We start from the raw sequence: 21,021 nt of genomic DNA on the forward strand, positions 1-21,021 counted from the left end.
TTGTCATGCCTCCAGCCCACTCTCTGGATGTTAGAATAAACGGGGCCTCTCATCCATGATGAGATGATACTTAACCTGTTACCTTCCTGAAATAGTATCACTTCAGGACTTTTCTGAGTTCACTAATAAATTGTAGAAGCCATTTCACCTTACCCATCAAATGAGAGTAATAAAAACTGCCCTGTTTACTTCTAAGGGGTTGTTCCAGAGTCTCAGAGACCCATAAAGCTTTTAAAAATTCCCCAGGGTGTGCTATTGCAAACAATTGCTCACAAGGTAACTGCTAACCCCGTCCCTGTGACTAGCTCCTTAAGTCTCTGCACATGGCTTTCTCAACCAATCTGTTACTCTATTCATTGTCTTAGTGTCATAAGTTATCATTGGTGGATGTTTTCACTTTCATAGTATACTTTAGGGACAGACAAGCCTAGGTACTCCGCCAGTTGACACGCACAGGCTGCCTCCTAAACAATAACATGCCAGCTCAGCCCTGCCTTGCATCTCCATTATTGCCTAGAAACACTTAATAATGCCTGGAAGCAGGGACCTAGGGACCTGGCTTAGCCACAACACAGCTGATTCCCTGGGAGAGTGTGAACGTGCACATAGAAGAGTGGAGAAATTAATAGAAAGCCTTCTTCTGCATGTGGAGGGGTGAGGGCTGGCTCTTTCACACACATTAGGCATCCTCAAAGTGATATGAGTTTGAAAAACAGGAAAGCAGTTCATCTTTATAGCATGACCTAGTTCTCCTAATCGATATTTTTTTAACCTAACAGCCTTGGTTTTTGTTGTCTTTTGTAGCTGTGCAAGAGCAAACTTCCCAGGAAAAAACTGTAAAACTCTTGAAAGGCAGAATTTCATCCAGTCAGTCAAATACTGGTTGAGCGCCCCAAACTCAAATTTTAGTCTTCAGGCTGAACTAAATTCATATCATTGGGGGGAAATACCTATTTATGACATTCTCTTCACAATCCCTGGAAATACACCCAGCCTCACATGGAAACAGTGTTCTGTGTCTTACAACTGTATGTGTGAGGCTCCACCATTTATTTACCTGTTTCAGTGTGTGTCTGTGTGTGTCTTTTTTTGGTAGAAAACAAAGGAACAAAACATCTGCATATTTTACTTGGTATGCCTGAGTGAGAAATCTCCTTTTCTCTGAGGTTCAAATGAGAAAAAGTGCAAATGTTAGTTGCTCAGTCATGCCCGACTCTGTGACCCCATGGGCTGTAGCTCACCAGGCTCCTCTGTCCATGGAATTCTCCAGGCAAAAATGCTGCAGTGGAAAGCCCTTCCCTTCTCCGGGGGATCTTCCCAACCCAAGATCGAATCCAGATCTCCCGCACTGCAGGCAGATTCTTTACAGTCTGAGCCAGCAGGAAAGCAAAGCCACCAATCACAGCCCACTTAGAGGGGTAGATGGGGCATACTATCGTGTGTGAGCACACACTGACCTCTTTCATGTGACCAAACGTCTGGTTCTTCCAAGGGACAAACTCTGAAAGCGTGTGTCTTTCACCAAATAAATAGCATAGGCTAAAAACAGACGACCACAGTGACAAAAGTCAGCCTATGTTTGTAAATTGTGAAGCATACACTTGGCCCAAAGGAGGGGAAAAAAAAGGACATTTGTTTTCAGTACTTTCTCCATTTGAACACAGCTTTTGTTTTCCAGTGAGATTTTGACCATCTCTTATCTAACCTTCCATAGACAAACAACAAAAGACTGCTCTCTCAGGCAGGCATAATTAGTTCAAGAAAGGGCAGGAAAGAACTCTCCAGTGGATATAGCTTGTGTGTTATTCATCCTTGAAACTGCTTATTTACTAGTTCCAAGAGAGATACAGGTCTTAAACTTTGTATTGGCTCTCACCTCGAAAATGCATATTCTGTCATAAATGCTATCATAGAAGTTCAGTTTCTTGGGGATCTTTTCCTATCCAAAAGCCTATTAAAGTAAATTGCAGTTGAAACTACACATGCAGGCATTAGGAATAAAGGAGATTTTTGTTGTTGTAACATATTTGAACATACAGGTCATAAACAAGAACAAGGAAAGGTTTAATTCGATTTAACTAGAAAAGCCCCATCTATCCCAGCAGTAACCCCACCTCTAAAAAGACAGAGAAAATCATATCCAAACACTGACCGTCGTATTGTCAGCATATTATTAAGTCATGTGTAATTTTAAATTACTCTAAATTATGTGAAATATTGCATTTTTCTTGAAATACTGACATTCCAGAAAACATTAGATTAAGGTCCTCCCTAGCTGAGAAAAGTGGAGATAATAAAGAAAAACCCAAGAAAGAAGTGACAAAGAAACTAGCAGAAGAAACTTTTGAAAAAAGGAAGTTATTAGATATTGTCAATCTACAAATATTTATTTTAAAAATTGAAATTAACATGAAAAACACAACCAAAGTCATAAACTAGAGAAAAGCACATTTATTAGACTTCATATGTCTGTAATTCAAACATATCTCTTTCCTATAAAAAAATATAATTTTCTATATACAAAAGAATATATACTTTTTAAAGACTTTCTTTTTTAAGCAAACTAAAGGCAGAATTGTGGGTTTGTTTGTTTGTTTTCCTTAATTTTGACCCAATTCTCAGGTCACTGAATCAGCAGTTAAGAGGCAAAAATATTTTCCTTTCCAGTGCCCATGGGGATATATTAAAAAGAGAGTTATTTCTTGTGAAAGGAGGCTGCATCATCCCAAATGCTTTTATACTACTTCTGTGAGGGTGTATTTAGTTGGGGCCAAAAGAAAAACGTGTTCTCAGTCCTCAGCAGGGAATCCCATGGCTTCTGGTCCCTTTCCCATCAAAGTAGTCAGTCTGTTCCTGTGGAAGTTTTTTGGTTGGGCAAATTCTCTCCAGTAAAACCAAGAGTGTGACTCTTCTTCCTTCACACAACTTTTTTTTTTTAAGTTAAACTCAAAATAACTCATGGAATAAATAAGGGCTGAATAGATCCTCAGTTTATTGAGTGATATGAAAATTGCCCATTGTCACTTGTGTCATTTGAACATTTCATTTCCATAATATCTAAAATTTCATTTTCTTGTTCTATCTGCTTTTTCAATGATCTTCATGTAGGGAGTCAGGAGGCAGAATTAAAAGCATTGTTCTTGCTGCATCTAAAGGAAGCTGGCAGCACCCTCATCATTTTCTGGAAAGAAATGTCTTTCTGAACTTTTTGTCTGAGTCCAAAAGGGGACAATACAGCAAGATTAGTTTTTGCTAGGAACCTGAGCATTTTGTACCTCAAACGCCAAAACAATTGGGTCACATTTTCTATAGTCTCTTATATAAGCAAAGTCAAATGATCCCCGAGTTCTGAAAAACAAAGTGGATTTCTTCTAAGTCTCACTTGTTCAGGACAGTTGGGACAATGGACTAGGTCAGAGCTTCATCCTAGTCACAGGATGCTCAGCTTGGAATGGATGCTCAGAGTGAAACCAAGGGTGCAAACTGACTCCTCCTGCCCAACTTAGAGGACCCTGGTGGGAGGGTGGGCTTATACACGTGAGGGAAGTGACAGCAAAGTTTGGGGGATGAGAGATCAATGGCCAATAAAACTGTATGGGAATTATCCATTTTGGTGCCTATGAAAGATATTTGATTGAGAAAGAACAAGTATTATGGATTTGAGGAACAGTGCAGAGAGAATAATGCCAAGATGTGATAATGAAGTGAGGTATCTTACCCTGGTTACTTATACGATTTCACTTGACTTACATAAAAACACCAATAAATGGTCTTTTAACCAAGACCATATGGTACAGAAAAGTATAAAGGATATCTTTATTCCTTTTAAAATGTATTAATTATAATCAACCACATTCCCATGTGGCTGTAAAGAATTTATTCTTAAAATGGCTATAAACATCAACCCAGTTTCTCTCATCTGACCCACCTGGGCGATACTTCTGCACAAGAAATTAGTGACCTACAAATGGTATCTTGCAGCATGGTTTTGGTAGTGAGTCTTCATCTCAATGTTTGCAGCTCATTTCCCCCTCTTTGAGAAGGCTGTTATGAATTTAGGGCAGCACTTCTTCTAGATTTGTTTTCATTCTCAAAAAGAAACTTTCAGCTGAGATACTAGAAGTTTTCTTCCCCCTTTTCATTTATTTTTTTAAACTTTTTATTTTGTATTGGGGTATAGCTGATTGACAACATTATGATAGTTTTAGGTGAACAGCGAAGGGACTCACCCATACATACACACGTATCCATTCTCCCCCAAACTCCCCTCCCATCCAGGCAGACACATAACATTATAACAGTGAGCCGAGTTCCCTGTGCAGTACAGCAGGACCTTGTTGGTTATCCATTTTAAACACAGCAGTTTTTACACGCCTGTCCCAAACTCCCTAACTATCCATTCCTCCCATCCTTCTTCCCCCCGACATTTGCAACCATAAGTTAGCTCTCTAAGTCTGTGGGTCTGTCTCTGCTTTGCAAATAAGTTCTTCTGTATCATCTCTTTTTAGATCCTGCATATAGGGAATGCCATATGATGTTTGTCTTCTCTGTCTGACTTACTTCACTCAGCATGACAGTCTCTAGGTCCGTCCACACTGCTGCAAATATTCATTATTGCATTCTTTCTAATGGCTCAGTAATAGTTCATTATACTATGTACCACATGTAAATACCAGAAGTTTTGTACACTCCCTTGGGATATGTTGGTTAACTGTCAGAAAGCTATGGAGCAATAATCAATTTGATATTTGCTGTGTTTAGGTGGCTTGCTTCAAATACCATAGCATTGTTCTTGCTAAAGCCCAGGATCTCGAATCCCAACTCCTACTTACAGATTAATCTTGAGCCAGTTACTTTACCACACTGTGCTTCACTTTCCTGATAATGATAGCAGTAGTGCCTTTCTCAAAGAATTGCTTGTGAGGATGAAATGAACCAATACACCTAAAATCCATAAAATTGAGTCTGCCATGCAAGAACTCTCAAATGTTAGCTATTATTATTTATATTATAGTTGTTACCATTGTCCTGGCCTTAAGCACTCATCATTTTCTAACCGTGGTACCAAGTTTCATTTCTGTGTTACACAGCATGGGAGATATGGAAACTCAGAGCAGGTGTAAAATACTGCTCAAATCTTAAAGGACTAAGTGTAAAAGCAGAAGGCACATACTCAAAGGTTTTTAACTCCCAAATAACCAAAAGGACTGTGGCATGAGAATATAAAACTCATTCAGTCATGGCTTTGAAAATCCCCAGTGAAGAGTGATAATACCCTCATTACGCTGTATAGAGAAAAGACCCTTGAGTGTAGCAAGCTGTTAATTTTTATTCCCCTGCCACATTTCTAACAGGCAGCCCCCTCCAAATCATGTTTCTGTTTTCTCTGGCTTTGTTTCCCAATCACTTCCAGAGTGTTGCCTTTGCCAATTTCTGGATCATTTTCCAATGTATTTATCTCATATGGGACTTTTTCTCCAGTGTTTTTGTTTCTTTTTGCTAAACACGCCCAATTGTGACTACAGTTGCACAGATTCAAGCTCATTTTCTCTGAGGTGTTATTAAAAACCAATCCAAGATTGCGTGACAGATTCACATTTAATTGAAAACATTATATCTTTTAAATTTCTCTAGAGAGAAAGGCTGCAGTGGTTTCCTTCAAAGTTAATGCTGACTTTCTGACTGGGGGATCTTCCTCCTTCATTCAGCTAGCATTAAATACTGGACCCACTGACAGTTTTCAAGTTGGCAAGGAGAACATTTTTCCTTTCAGTTCCTCAACTGTTCTGGCATCTTGACAAAAAGTTCTCTAACTCCTCCTCAGGTGGTTTTAGTATGCATGTGAATTAAAGCCAGGGCATTTCCCTGTTGCATTGTGAATCTGCTGGAAGAACAAGTCTGTGCTCTTCAACAGGTAGGGAAGTAACCAAAACAGGAGTCAGGTACCGAGGAAACTCCTTATATACCCTAAATCTATTCCAAGTGTTACTCTTAGACCAACAGCTTAAGTGTCACTTAGATACTTACTAGAAATGAGAATCTCATGGCCCACCCTAGACCTTCTGAATCAGAATCTCTACTACTGGGGCCCCAAAAATCTGTGTTTTAACAAGCTCTCGCAGTGATCCCGATGCATGCTAACATTTGAAAAGCACCATTATGAACTCTTTTATTATTTATATTTTAATTGGATATTTTTGGAGGGATTATTCAGTACCAAGTGAGGATGCCACCTCTGTGTCCCAAACCTTTGGACCCCAGTGTGGAAACTACTGGGGTAGTTTTATAAGGCTCCCTTACAAAAACAAAATCCCTCAGGTCAGATGGGCTCAGCATAGCTCCTGGCTTATGTATGAGAAATGGATCATCTGGTTCTCTCCTTTATTTATTTTTTGTTTTTAATGTTAAGTAGGTATCACAGATCAGTAAACTTCAGGAGAGCATTAACAATTTCTGTGTTATTCTCATTAGCCATAGAAAAGGGGTCATAAAAGTCATGTGATGAATCCTTGGATGCTGTCAGAAATTATGGTTCTCAGACACATTATAGGAAAATAAACTTGTCTAGTCTATAAGTCCATGGTGGCTCAGTGGTAAAGAATCCACCTGCCAATGCAGGAGACGCAGGTTCCATCCCTGGGTCGGGAAGATCCCCTGAAGAAGGAAATGGCAACTCAGACCAGTATTCTTGCCTGGAGAATTCCATGAACAGAGGAGCCTGGCAGGCTACAGTGCATGGGGTCACAAAGAGTCAAAGACACTTAGGACCAACTAAACAACAACAACTCTATATAACTCAACCCACCAGAAAGTAACAAGCAAAGAACTTGGGGCCCTGGAATTCCATTGCCCTGGTTGGCTGTTGACATGGGATACTAATCATCTGTGAGCTAGTACACTGAACTCCGCATCTAGCGGGCGACACGTGTTGAGAGATGCTCGGGGAAACGGTCTCTCTGGCTGAATGCAAATACTTTGGCTCATTCTCACGTTCATCCTCTGTTCACGGCCAAATCGTCGCAGATGTCTTCCTCTGAGTATCTCCATTTCTTTCCAACAGCCGATGTGCAAGATTCTGCACTTTTTCCACCAGTACATGATGTCGTGCAACTATTTCTGGATGCTCTGCGAAGGCCTCTACCTGCACACTCTGATTGTGGTGTCTGTGTTCGCTGAGGGCCAGCGCCTGTGCTGGTACTACCTCCTGGGCTGGGGTAGGTATTTTCTGCGGCTGACTTTTGATCCGCTGTTACCTCTGTCTGATTGTTTGCAGTCTTCTGCTAGTCTTGATCAGAAGATAGTCAAGGGCTCAGGTTCTATGAGGAGAGAAGGGACACAGGTCCTGGCCACGGCTCAGTCTCCAAGAGAACTTGGTAGAAGCCCCTAACAAGTTCAGACAGACTGTGATAGGCGTGGGGCTGAGTGCCACAGAGGAGGGCTGTGATTATGAGAATGTCCTCAGGAAACAAACCCAGCTGACAGATTGGCGGAAAGCATGCTCTGATGGACAGAAGATCTGATTCTCCTCGAGAGAAAATGAAAGAATGCTTCTTTCAGTAGTTACTTCCTTGTAAGTCTGCATGGGACCACTTCTGGTCATTTTCTCCCAAATCGAAGCAACTTCAAATGCTGAAGTTTAGTTCTCGGAAAACTCATTTATTTTACAACCCTCTTCAGATTGATTCTTTGCCTTGCTCACCCTCCCCTTGTTGTAAACCAAAGAAGGAAATTCCCTACCCTCCATGAACTTTTATAGTGAACAAATAAAACATATCTAGTGCTCCAGGAGAAGAATCCTAGGGAGAGAAGGATTATTCTTTCTCTCACCATCTTTAGTGGAAGGGAAAGGTTGTTATGGCTCTGGAAGCCTGGAGGGAGAAGAGGAAAAGAAAAGAAAAACTAAACTGTGTAAAAAGTGGCATCATGATTAGAGGAAGGTGAAGAGCTCTAGGAATTAGCAGATATGGAGTCTACACCCTTCTCTAAAGTATGAAACACATTTCCTTTCTACAAAATGACAAGGTAGAAGTGAAATCTCCATGTTGCCTCTCTTTCTAATTCTGAAATGTGCATTTCAAAATCAATCCAGAGAATGAATTTCTGATTCTAAACCTGAGTGGGGTGTTAGAACTGCTGTGAATAAAACACAGTTATGTCTTGTGTAAATAGTCAACTCAGAATTCTTTCAAGTCAAACATTTAATCGATGGTCCCATTTTGAATTATATGCTTCACAGGTTAAGAAGCTGAGGTGGTTCTTAGATGAAAACTCAATATTCTGAATCTCCTTTTGCACATAATTCACAGAAAATAAAAGTGTGGCAGTCTAATTCACCTGAGACACATATCTTAATCCGAGAATAGTTTTTAAAACTGTCTACAAATCTCAACCACATGAAACAATATTTTATTGGGCATGGGTACATCTGAGAAAAAGAGAATCTTTTTTTTTCTTTTGACAAATATTTCTTTACTCTAGACTACTTTTATAGAATGAAGGTTAATTTGTAAAAGATTCAGACAGGGTGCACTGCCTGCAGCTCTGTCCTTCATTCCACTTGTAAATTCAAAGTTGTTTTTGACAAATACTTCAAGTTTACTCAGGGAAGTAGATTCTGAGCTACTTTAATGAAGGTCCTGCAGCCAGAACTTACAGAGGGTAGCTACTCTGAAGTGTTCTTATTGAATGAAAATAGGATCCACACACATGTTGTAAACAGAAGAACAAAAAGCCTAGAAGAAATACTGAGAGCATCTTTGGAGCAATCAGACTTTGGCTTTCATACGCTGTCTCAGGTCAGCGTACGACCTGAAGGTCATGTCCCTCCAGGACAACCCTGCTCCCCTCTGTAAGACAGCCCAATTCACACACAATGAAAAGCTTTCTGGTCTCAGTTACTGGTCATCGTCATGCACCTACCACACTGGATAATTTGTGAAAGGCTTTTAAGTAACTGGATGCTGTTAACCAAACTCTCTTACAGTTTGTGACGTTCTAAGAGCATTTGATCTGCTTTGACCAAAGATAATTTGCACCAGAACATCAGGATGACATCTTGACAAGACGCTGAATTTGTCACTGTTCTTTCCATCCAGCTGTAGTTATAGCTTTCGTACTTTTTTTTCCATTTTAGGACTCCCGCTGCTGCCAAGCACTGCTCATGCTATTGCTCGGGCTCTGCTATTCAACGACAAGTAAGTATTGTGGTTTTTAGTCAATTTATTTGTAAATAAAATACGATCATATTGATGTATTCCCCCCCTCTTTTATTCAGCTGCTGGCTGAGTGTGGACACCAACCTGCTTTACATCATCCACGGTCCGGTCATGGGGGCGCTGGTGGTGAGAATTGCTTTTTAAATCCATTATTAACAGTGTTATCTCTGTGGGGTGTTCTGTCAAGATGGTTTTATGTAGTATGTGTATTACAACTCCAAAATGAAGTTAATTTAATGATAATCTATAATAACAATTTGATCCAAGAATCATTTTTTTTAAATGACTTTAATACAGTTGAGTGGAGGGTCATGAGCTCATTTCTATACAAGCCACAGCAACAATACAGTGGGTTTTTTTTTTTTCAGACGATTCGATAAATTCTCCTAATTAAAGTTAAAGACCAAAGGTGAAGATGTTGCTGATAAGAATGAGAGAGACCACAAAGTCCACTTGCACCATTTTCCGCTGGGCTCTGCCGAACTAAACCATCTTCCATTTCACCTTTGGTCCATGAGCCATCATCATGACTGCCACTGAACATGCACCTAAAGTATATCAGGCACTTCACATACATTGCCATGCTATTCGCTAACAGCAGTCCTTCAAAGTGGACACATCAAGATGGTTTACTCATTAGGAAAACTAGACTCAAAGGCTCAAGTAAAGTCATTTAGAATCCCATGACAAGTAAGAAGTTGGGCAGGGAGGGAATATGATTATCTGAATCTATATCCAAGCTCTTTCTTTCTACCCATAGTTTACTATATGTTGGCCATCATCAGAGCCATCAAATTTAATATTTAGACTTTATTTCCCCCATTAATCTCAAAGACTGTTTTCTTCAGGTAAGAGTTAGAAAAATAAAAACAGTCAAAGTCATAGATCATACTCTCCTCCTGTACTAAAGAATCATCCATTGGTAACTGATCAAACTGGGTCACACCCAGTTTGTCCCCTAACTTTTCTGGCCTTTCCAATGCAGATTCAATTTCTTTTGCCATTTTTCAGAGTAGTGATGTACTTACTAGTTCAACTGTGCTCACAAGGACCTACTAATATGGGTCTTGAATATTTATCACCACCGCATAAGAATTTGATTTTTATTAAGGATCTCTTTCCTTCTTGAATTTTGGGGGTAACAATACTTACTTCTAGAGAAACCACTCTGATTATTTTTAAATAAATGATCAACTAAAATTTTAAAACAACCTTGGTTTCAAAACTAACTTTCACAGCCAAAAGTAGTTTTTTGTGATCTACAAGAATGGCAGATATTAAAGAGTGACCATACCAAGTGCTGGCAAGCGTGAAGAACAACTGGAATTCTCACATAATGCTGGAGGGAGTGTAACATGAACCACCTCTTTGGAAAGCAGTTTGGCAGCTTCTCATAAAGTTAAACATACATTCACCATATGAACAGGCCTTTCCACTGTTAAGTAATTTTTTCAATTGAAATGAAAACATGCCCCCACAAAGACTTGAACACAAGTATTCACTGTGTGCTTATTCATAACAATCAAATTTTGGAAACCATTGCAATTTCCATAAACAGGAGAATGAATAAACAAATCATGTATGTGTGTTATTTATATAATGCAGTACTATTCAGCAGTAAAAATGAATGAAATGCCAATATACACAACACAAATGAATCTCACAGATAGTATGTTAAATCAAAGTAACCAAACACAAAAGAGTACACAGCATACACACACACACACACACACACACACACACACACACACACACACTCCCATTTCTGTGATGCCAAATATAAGTGGCTACTAGAGGTGGGGGCATGGAGTTGTTGACTGCAAAGGGGCAAGAGGGGCCTTTCTGGGGTGGTGGAAGTGCTCTTTTCTTGTTTGGAGTAGTTGTTACTCTGATACAAACATTTGTCTAAACTTCCCAATTGTAAACTTAGAATCTCTATTTTATTGAATGTACATTATGCCTCAGTGAAGTGATTTCCTTTAAAAAGTGTTATTAGAAAACAAGAAGTTAGCCTTCTTGGGTTAGCCTTCTCCACTCCATAAGCTTTACAGATAAATGTCTCAGACCTCATTTTACTTTTAGTTAACTAGTCCTAGCTAAAGGGGATGGAGAAGGCAATGGCACCCCACTCCAGTGCTCTTGCCTGGAAAATCCCATGGATGGAGGAGCCTGGTAGGCTGCGGTCCATCAGGCCGCTAAGAGTCAGACACGACTGAGCGACTTCACTTTCACTTTCACGCGCTGGAGAAGGAAATGGCAACCCACTCCAGTGTTCTTGCCTGGTGAATCCCAGGGACGGGGGAGCCTGGTGGGCTGCCATCTATGGGGTCGCACAGAGTCTGAGACGACTGAAGCGACTTAGCAGCATCAGCAGCAGCAGCAGCTAAGGGGGAAAATCTTAATGAAAAGATAAGAAGGTGAAATCTAAAAATATCATTTATGACTTCCTTTTGGAAAAATGATAAAAACCTAAATAAAGAATAAAACATCTTCCTTAGATTTGAACCTAATATAGTTACATGTTCAGGATATTATTTTCTCATTTAGAAAAAAGGGGGGGAGGAATGTTAATTCATGCTCAATAAGAGTATTTGGCTCCCCTGATGCTCCGTGTTGGCATAGTAAGGAGCGGGTGGTCTCAGTTCTCAGGCATCGCTTGTGTTCCATCCCGTGTGGGTACCAGCCGACCTCCCCACCCCCACACACCGGGTAGATAAGAACTGGGCCAAGGGGGTGTCCTTCACGGGCGTTCACCTGGAGAATTTGCTCAGAACATCGTTTATCTTTGCAGTTGAACTTCTTCTTCCTGCTGAACATCATCCGGGTGCTTGTGAAGAAAATAAAGGAATCGCAGGAGGACTCGTACATGTACCTGAAGGCGGTGAGGGCCACTTTGATCCTGGTGCCCCTTCTGGGGGTCCAGTTCGTCATCCTTCCCTGGCGACCTTCCCACCCCGTGCTTGGGAAGATTTACGACTTTGTGATGCACTCTCTGATTCACTTCCAGGTGAGGGGTGACGTGCTCTCTGATTCACTTCCGGGTGAGGGGGGGAACCATGGATGCAGCCACTCACTCAGCTACTTGGAACAGGGGCCGCAGTTGTCTGGGGCTCCTCTGTGACGAGAATGAGCCTTTTGAACACGCATTACCTGGAAGGGAGGTGGCACCTCTCCGTCTTCTTCACTGCCTGCTTTCCCACGTTTTGAATCCTAAAACTGAGCAAGGAAACGGGAAATGGGAGGTCTGAACTTCGAGAATACATCTGGAATCCCATGGACAGAGGAGCCTGGCGGGCAACCATCCATGGGGTCGCGCAAGAGTCAGACGTGACTGAGTGACTAGACAACAGACAACCGAAATATTTGTCCAGAAATAGACCCACTTGCCCAGTGCTGAGGACAGAGTTATCCCCACAGTCGTTGGCCTCTCTTTCTCCTCCCCATATCTGAGGGCCACGTTGGGTTTTGCTCTATTGAGGAGAGTGTTGAAGACCCATGTAATCGATGCCAGTTGGCTTTCCAGACTGGATCACCATCAACAGTTTCGGCCATTTCTGTAGACACAAGCTTGGGTACACAAGAATCTTGAGTGGTGACAGGAACTTGAGAGTAGTTACTAAATCCATGTCCTGTTTGGTGAGGTGGACTTAGCTGTGGGTGCAGTACTGCACTAGGTCACCACAGGGGCAGGTCAGAGTCAGGCCTACAGCCATGCATTGTGACACGTGTGCTTGCAAAAGTTATCTCTACTAAACTCTACAAGATCCTCATTCTTAAGTTTTTTGGGTACAAAAATTCTTTTCAAATCCCCTATAATCAGAATATTCTGCTATAAATCTCCATGCTAAGGGAAGCAATATATTAACCAGATTAATGAGAACAGGTCTTGTAGCCAAACAATAGAATCCTGATGAGAAAAAGTCATTCCTGATGGAATATTCTTGGAGCTAAGCCCTGGACATGAGTGGTAATATGTGTTTTTCCATTGAGCTTTGACTTGCTATTGCCGTAATGAAATGTTCCTCTCCAGGTTGTCTGTTTGTATTGATTACTAAACAACACAACGCACACAAAAATAAGTTCAGCTCCATTTTTCCTCCTCTTTTTAGGGATTCTTCGTGGCCGTCATCTACTGCTTCTGCAACCACGAGGTAAGTATGCATTTCATGCAAAGGTGTCACCTCTTTATATGAAGCCAGCACTTTACAGTCTCCCAGGGGCCTCCATGCACTTTGCACTATCTCTCACTTCTACAGTTGACCTTACATAGTTTCCTGACTAGCCCAATCTTATTTTTTCCACTACTGCAAGTTGAATCTTATCTATGTTCTTGTGTGGTACAATTGCAGCTATTATCCAGACAGGTAGTTAAATTCACTTTTCCTGGCATTGTACCTTAAGCTGGTTGGCACCCTGAGAAGCAACAGTGAAAGCTGTTCTGGGTTCCCATAGAATCCAAGTCACATTCCCATTCACTTTGGAAGAACCAACCCATCACTAGGGCAGAGCCAGAATCTAGCCAGTCTATCTTGAGTCACTTGCCTTCTTTTCCATTTGCTTGGTACCAGTGTCACACCACCTATTCAACTCTTGGGAAATCACCCTGGAGTTAAGACTTAAAAGAGAGTAAGTAATTTGTTACTTGAATATTTAGATCAGAAAAACCTAGAGATCCACATGGCCAGTGTTTTAAGGGGTTTTTTTTTAGCCAGAGTTCCCTTTCTTCCAATGATATTCTGCATGGAAGCCCAATTTGTAAAACATAAAGGGATCTGCTTAAATTTGTACCAAAGAACTTCCAGGGCTTCAAAGAACGTGATTTGAAAGCTCCCTCATTTGTCAGGTGAGAAATCGAAACTCCAGAAAGATCACGTGACTTGCACAATGTCACAATCATAGCTTATAACCAGGACTAGAACCCAGATTTCCTGATCCCTAGTTACATGGACTAAATTTTCCACTGCACAGCCTTATATATATGCCTCCTTCCTGAAGCTTCATTAGTATACTTCCTTGAGTTATACACCTCATAACTTTTAATGTTAAAGTATCTGTGATCATTTTAAATCAATCTTTATTAATAATTTTATAGCAAAGCAAAACACATTTTGTTAAGAGATCTACATATTATTTCAAGTTGGTAATGAGAACCATTGTTTTAACCATTATCAATTGATATTTAATGGATTTTCTAGTCTTTATTTCTTCAGTTAAACAACATTCAGTGAGCACCTATGATATTTTGCAGCTCTGTGACTTCTTGCTCATCTCCAACCCTCAAATTGCAAGACTGTTGCTCCTGTTCTATCTCTTAATTGATACATTTTATTCCTTCATTCATCCATCAACTCCTTCCTTAATCCAACAAAAATATACTGTACATTCATTATTGCTAGGGACTATCCTGAAAGCCTGAGATAGAAATGAAAGACATCTTTCTGTTAGCAGCAAAGTGTCTCTTTAAGAATAGTAAAAACAAATAAATAGGACTTCAGTCACCCCATCTTTATATCAATTCCTATGAATGTATATCCCTGCCTTTTGAATTGGCTCAGGTGGCATACAAAATAAATATTTTCATCTAAAATAATATCAGCATAGGGCTAATATAAAAATCAGGTTCAGGCAGAGTATACCTTGAAAACACGAGAGAACTGCATGCATTTATAAAAATTCCTCAATATTGATTGTGTCTTAACCATGATGCTGTCTCTAAAGTGGCAGGCATAGAAAGTGAGCCCAGAGGTGTGCCTGACAATTGAAAGTCTCTAGTTCAAGTATGTTATCTCTGCTTTTAGAAGTAAAGACACCATCTCCATTTTAATTAGCATCATGTTACTGGGGGAATGTACAAGTGTAACATTTCTAATAATATAGACATCATGTACTGTGCCAAATGTAATATCACAGTCCCATGAACTGTGGGCATCTGGGCCTCAGCTGGGCCTTCTGTGAACATATTGTCTTACAACATTGAACACGGGCAGAGCGCTGACTCATGCAGGAAGTGATTTCCAGCCACATCTGGGATAGAGTTGTAATCAGGCTTTGCCTGACTGAATGTTACGTTCTAGCAGAAATCTAGGGGGCTAATACGTCAGTTCTACAATGAAGATAAAGGGTTTAATTTTTCATTATTATCCATTTGTCATCAGTGATACCTGCCATGGAAATGGGTCAGATAATCAGTGGAGGAAAGGATTTTTGAGAATTCCAGTACTAGGTATCAGGAGGTGACTGTGAGAGCACGCTTATGTAAAAAACATTTCCCACAACTCTTCCAAGACAGTGGACATTGACCATCCAGTCATTTCAGTCAGTTACTAAGGATCTAAGAGACCTCAAAAAGATGATTACAGCTATGTGCTTAGTTGCGTCCGACTCTTTGCAACTCCATGGACTGGGGCCTGCCAAGCTCTTCTGTCCATGGGATTCTCCAGGCGAGAATACGGGAGTGGGTAGCCATTTCCTCCTCCAGATTACAGCTATAAAGATGCCCAGTTTTCCTTAGCTGTGTACTCACCACTTCCCTTTCCTGTTTGTAAGGGATTCTCCTTATGTCACTATGTGCTATTTCCAGATCAGGAATGTTATCACTTCATATGCAAAGCTAAATTCTTCTATTTAAAAATTCTTTCAATAAAACTTGGTTTTCAAAAATACTGCCTTTCTAGAAAACTCAAGAAAGTCAGCTTCAGGACCCAAAGCTAAGCAATGATTTCTTTGTCCTAGACAAAAAACGATCAGAACTCCTGAGATAAAGCTCATTTTCCATTTAACAGCACATAACTGCAAGTTCTTATAATGAACTTAACAGGAAGACAAAGGCCAAAGACAAAAACATCCAAATTCAACTGCAAAGATTCCAACCTGATTTTCTTTTTTACAAATATAGAGATAGAGACCTCCAAATGTAACCAACCCTATACAGTTAGTTACTAATAGAACCAGGTATAATCATTATTCCTTCAAGCCATCCAGACTCTTATTTTTTACAGTTGACAATAAATAAATTGGCATAATCGGGAAAATGTGAAGTGATCTGTGATAATTGCTTTTATAACTAGCAATGCATTTATATAATTCAAAACTTTGTGTATTCTACTTTCCCCATGGGCAACTCCTTATATTTCTGATGCTTTTCAGGAGCAACCAAAGTCTCCTCTGTTTTTTTCAAATAGATTCAATGCCCATATTCTTGTGATCAAAGCACTGTTAGGCTCAACCTGAGGTATTGTAGGAGATAATTGCCCTTATTAAACTGAAATTATTGAAGTGTCTTTCACATGCTGCTAAGGGCCTATTCTTACACGTGTGGTTTACAAATGGAAGCAGATTGCCATCTCCACACAAAAGGATAGCTTATAATTCTGGAACACAATTACAGGAGGCAGTGAACGTTTCTGTCATAATTTTTAAAAATTAAAATAGACTTCAAACCCTTTGGCCTCATGCTGGGTACTTCATTAGTATGCATGGATACTCCAGTGGAGATTATTTTAAAAGGACAGATGAGGCAAAACAAAGGACTTCCTTTTTTTTTTTTTCCCTGCTGGGTGCTGTCAGCCTCGGACACCTTTAAATATCTGTGTTACGTTTTAGCTATAAAGACAACGTTGGTATTTAGGAGATTTTGAATCCACAGAAACTATCAAGTTCCCTTTGTCTGGGGACAGTGCTTCTCTGAGCTGTATATTTCCTAATTTAACAGGGCATGTGATAGTTCCTAGATAATAAGCAGGAGAAGGCAATGGCACCCCACTCCAGTACTCTTACCTGGAAAATCCCATGGACGGAGGAGCCTGGTAGGCTGCAGTCCCTGGGTTGGCTAAGAGTCGGATATGACTGAGAGACTTCACTTTCACTTTTCACTTTCATGCATTGGAGAAGGAAATGGCAACCCACTCCAGTGCTCTTGCCTGGAGAATCTCAGGGATGGGGGAGCCTGGTGGGCTGCCGTCTATGGGGTCGCACAGAGTCAGACACGACTGAAGCGACTTAGCAGCCGCAGCAGCAGATAATAAACTCGGCATTTAAGGACCTATGTTTAATAGACAGGACAGCCCCAAAACTGGAAAGCAATTGAAATATTTCCTCGGTTCTAGAAGAGGCGCTAGAGGAGAAATGGCATGGCCACGGGTATTTAGCTGAAAGTGTAACTCAGGAGGGGTCTTCTTTCCCAAATGTATTCAGCTATGGTTTCATATCAGCCCTTTCTTACATAATCAATCTAGTCTTTTCAATTCTGTAACTCTCCCTACTGCATAGATTGCAAAGCAAAAGCTCACAAACTGACAGGGAAACATGGTGTCTTTTTCAGGAGTGAAGTAGAAGACAGTGGGTGATGCAAGAGGAGATTGTGAACTATTCATTCATCAATACCTTTAATAAATGCATTCGTATTTGAAAATACATTCTTAGGGTAATCTTCCCACCAAGAGTATTATCTTTCCTTTTCCCAAAAAGATCGAACAACACCCTTTTCCCAGCACAAATCACAATGTGAAGAAAACTTTCATTCGCATTAGCATCCAATATTTTCCAGGCTGTTGAGGACTCTCCATGGAGACCTCGCTTAGAATATATGAGAAGTAACTGAACATGAGATCAGAAACTATGTCATTAAGAGCTCTTTTTATATCCTTAACAACACCACCCTCCAGATATATATCCACACATGACAGGAGAGTTTCCTTTAGCCGAAAGGTTAAAGACCACCATCCTGCCATAATAAGGGTATAACAGCAGGAATACTAGCAGCCTCCTTGTCTGGTATTATACTTACATCTTAGATGCCACCTGATTCATACTGTAGCCATGTAATCTATCAGGAAACTAGGTGCGGTAGAAAAGTTGTATTGAAGAAAGTAATTTCAGAGGGGTTAACTATCCTGCCCAAGATTTCATGACTAATGTGGGCAGAGCTGTTTTCTTGACCTCAAGTTCAATACTTTTTCATGGCATCAAATGAGACACAGTGAAATGGCCTTATCAGTGGAAAAGGCATTGAAAGATGATGTGATGTCACTATTACAAGTGTTTGTTTCTGGTAATTCCAAAATTAGCAACCCACTGCAGCTCCCGAGCAGTTCTCCAAATCATACACCATGGCGTGAGAGAGAATACCTAACAATAAATGTAGATGACCCAGTGGTTTATAATTCACCTCAGGGAGAAATTCAAGTTCTCCAAAACCTGTGTTTCTAAGTCTTATATCAAAACTCAGGCTTTCATATTTGCATGAAATAAAACTTCCATTTCTTCCTCAGATTCAGTCTAGACATTTTTAGCACCCTCACCCTAATACCACTGGATGTCAATATGCTAATTACAATACAGTCATGGATGGTCATTTTCTTGGCATTAGAAATTCATTCTAGAATGGATGTTGACAGCCATTCAGAAAACATTTATTGAATAACTGCTCCTTGCCAAACACCATGACATCTAGCGTTACAAAACACGAATAAGACATGGTTTGTTAACCACTAACCAGAGTTTTATTGGGCACACCTCATCTCAAGCCATGCTGGATAAAGGAAAATCAACAGTATAAGGCCATTATCATAAAATCCAGAGCTGTGAATAGCTTCCAGATACTTTTTCAAAACCAATAACATGTAGATTTAGATAAAAGCTTCTGCTGTATCAGAAATTGTAGCAGATAAAAAGGTTTCAAACTCTGCCTTCCAAATGTGATGCGCATGCCGTATTGAATATGAAACCAGATCAAATTTCATTCATGGTATAAAAGCTCTAATGAAGAAACTTTTGCTCAAAAGAGCAAATAACCTTGCCAGGGGCAGCTGAGGCAAATTACTCAGTCCTCCGGTCTGCAGATTCTTCCTCCAAGATGGTATTTCATAGCCAGAGCCTTTCCCACACAGCCCTTTTAGATGAGAATTAAAAATTCAACCTCCCCAAACCTCTGATGGGGGCTTCCCTAGCGGCTCAAAGGGTAAAGAATCTGCCTGCAATGCGGGGGAGACCCGGATTCCATCCCTGGGTGGGGAAGATGCCCTGGAGAAGGGAACTGCAACCCACTCCAGTCTTCTAGCCTGGAGAATCCCACGGACAGAGGAGCCTGGCAGGCTGCAGCTCGTGGGGTCACGAAGAGTCGGACCCGACTGAGCAGCTAACACACACACAGCCTCTGATGAGCGCCAAGGACTGTGCTCGGGGCATTCCCGACAGAGATGTGCACAGAAGATTCTCTTTGGTCTTCCAGGTCCAGGCCGCCCTGAAGCGCCAGTGGAACCAGTACCAAGCGCAGCGCTGGAATGGCCGCCGCCGGGCCCACCGCGCGGCCAACGCTGCCGCCGCCACCGCCGCCGCCGCCGCCGCCCTGGCTGAGACTCCGCCGATCTACATCTGCCACCAGGAGCCGCAGAACGAGCCCGCCGACAACCTGGGCGAGGAGGGTGCTGAGGTCATCCCTATGGAGGGAGGGGAGGTCATCTCCATGAAGGGTGCTGAGGTCATCGCCGTGCAGGGTGCTGCTGAGGTCATCGCCGTGGAGGGTGCCGAGGTCGTCGCTATGGAGATCACTGAGCAAGAGTCATCCGCTTGAAATGTGACGCCCACAACAGCCTTGTGACCCCTGAGCCCTCATTTCCTGGGAGCAAGACCCTACATCTCAAGTGATCTCCATCCTCCCAGGAGCACACATCTCATTTGTGAGAAGTATCAAGTGCATTTGTCCATAGTGAATCCGAAGATAGTTTTACTTGGTACTATTGCTGCCGGGAGACCGTCGAGGAATGGAGTCTCCCTCTGTAACACCTGTGAACTCTAACACCTGTGAACTCTGCAACACCTGTGAACTTTGTAACACCTGTGAACGCCTGTGAATACCATCTTTCATCCAGGACTGAGATGTACAAATGTCAGAGTAACGCAAGCAAAGTAACCGAGTAAAACACAAGTTGACCTAGTTCAGATCCAGGGTGCTCCGTGTTAATCTTGAGCCATTTCTACCTTCGAAAAATTCAATCACCATCATTGGTTTTCTTTTTAACTCAAAACTTTGAAATTAGGATACTTTAGTATTTGGCTATGGTTCTGATTTTTTTATTTCTTTTTTTAATTTCAATCAATTCTAATGTTACTCAGATGTTTTACCATCCACAGACACACACACAATGTAAACCGCACAAATTACAACGTGACCTCCTCAAAACAAAGTGGCTTTCTAACGTAGAGATGACTGAGTTTGTGGGGGGAAAAGACCTGCATTTGACAGGAAGATGTAAGGCTTTGAATGGAAAAAAAGTTAGTTTGCTCCAAATATTACATTACTCTACTAATACCGTGTGCTCAGCTTGGCCTTGGGCAGGTCCTGACTTCTGTAAGAAGGAATTAGCTTTCGTGTTCACTGTGCTTTGATTACTAACATTTATAAATTGAGAAGTCACAAAGAATCCATCACTAAATTTTTCACAAAACTGCCAAAAAATCGAATTCCTAGTGGAAGAGAATACTCTCTCTAAAGAGAGTTTCCCACTTTCCTAAACTTCCAGGATTTATATAACAAATCACTCGAGGTTTCTCAAGCAGATTACCTCTTGCCCTTGGGTGCTATCTAGCAGTAAAAGATAAATTTGTTTAAGACTGGTAATTAAAAGACTCCATATAACTCCATTAACTGCTTTCCACCCAACTTATAAGCTTAACAAGATCTCAGCCTTTTCCAGAAAGATTCAGTAGGGCTAATTAGAAATCAGTTTGTGGTTGACCTCTTGTTTGATGCTATTAGTGAAACAGGAGGGGGTAAAAACAATTAACCACTACAAGTTTGACTGTATAC

At 41.0% G+C, this 21,021-nt stretch overlaps 1 protein-coding gene across 1 annotated transcript in view; it reads left to right on the forward strand.

Moving 5' to 3' along the window:
* CALCR (calcitonin receptor) overlaps positions 1-20,155 on the forward strand; it is a 107,155-nt gene extending 87,000 nt beyond the window's left edge. The window contains exons 9-14 of the mRNA XM_070471532.1: positions 7,061-7,214; positions 9,134-9,194; positions 9,275-9,341; positions 12,007-12,222; positions 13,325-13,366; positions 19,444-20,155. Of these exons, the coding sequence (XP_070327633.1) occupies positions 7,061-7,214; positions 9,134-9,194; positions 9,275-9,341; positions 12,007-12,222; positions 13,325-13,366; positions 19,444-19,785 (882 nt within the window). The 3' untranslated portion in view covers positions 19,786-20,155. The remainder of the gene's footprint in view (positions 1-7,060; positions 7,215-9,133; positions 9,195-9,274; positions 9,342-12,006; positions 12,223-13,324; positions 13,367-19,443) is intronic.
* The last annotated feature ends 866 nt before the right edge of the window (positions 20,156-21,021 follow it).

Source organism: Odocoileus virginianus, chromosome 1, assembly GCF_023699985.2.
Source record: "Odocoileus virginianus isolate 20LAN1187 ecotype Illinois chromosome 1, Ovbor_1.2, whole genome shotgun sequence".
Taxonomy (NCBI): domain Eukaryota; kingdom Metazoa; phylum Chordata; class Mammalia; order Artiodactyla; family Cervidae; genus Odocoileus; species Odocoileus virginianus.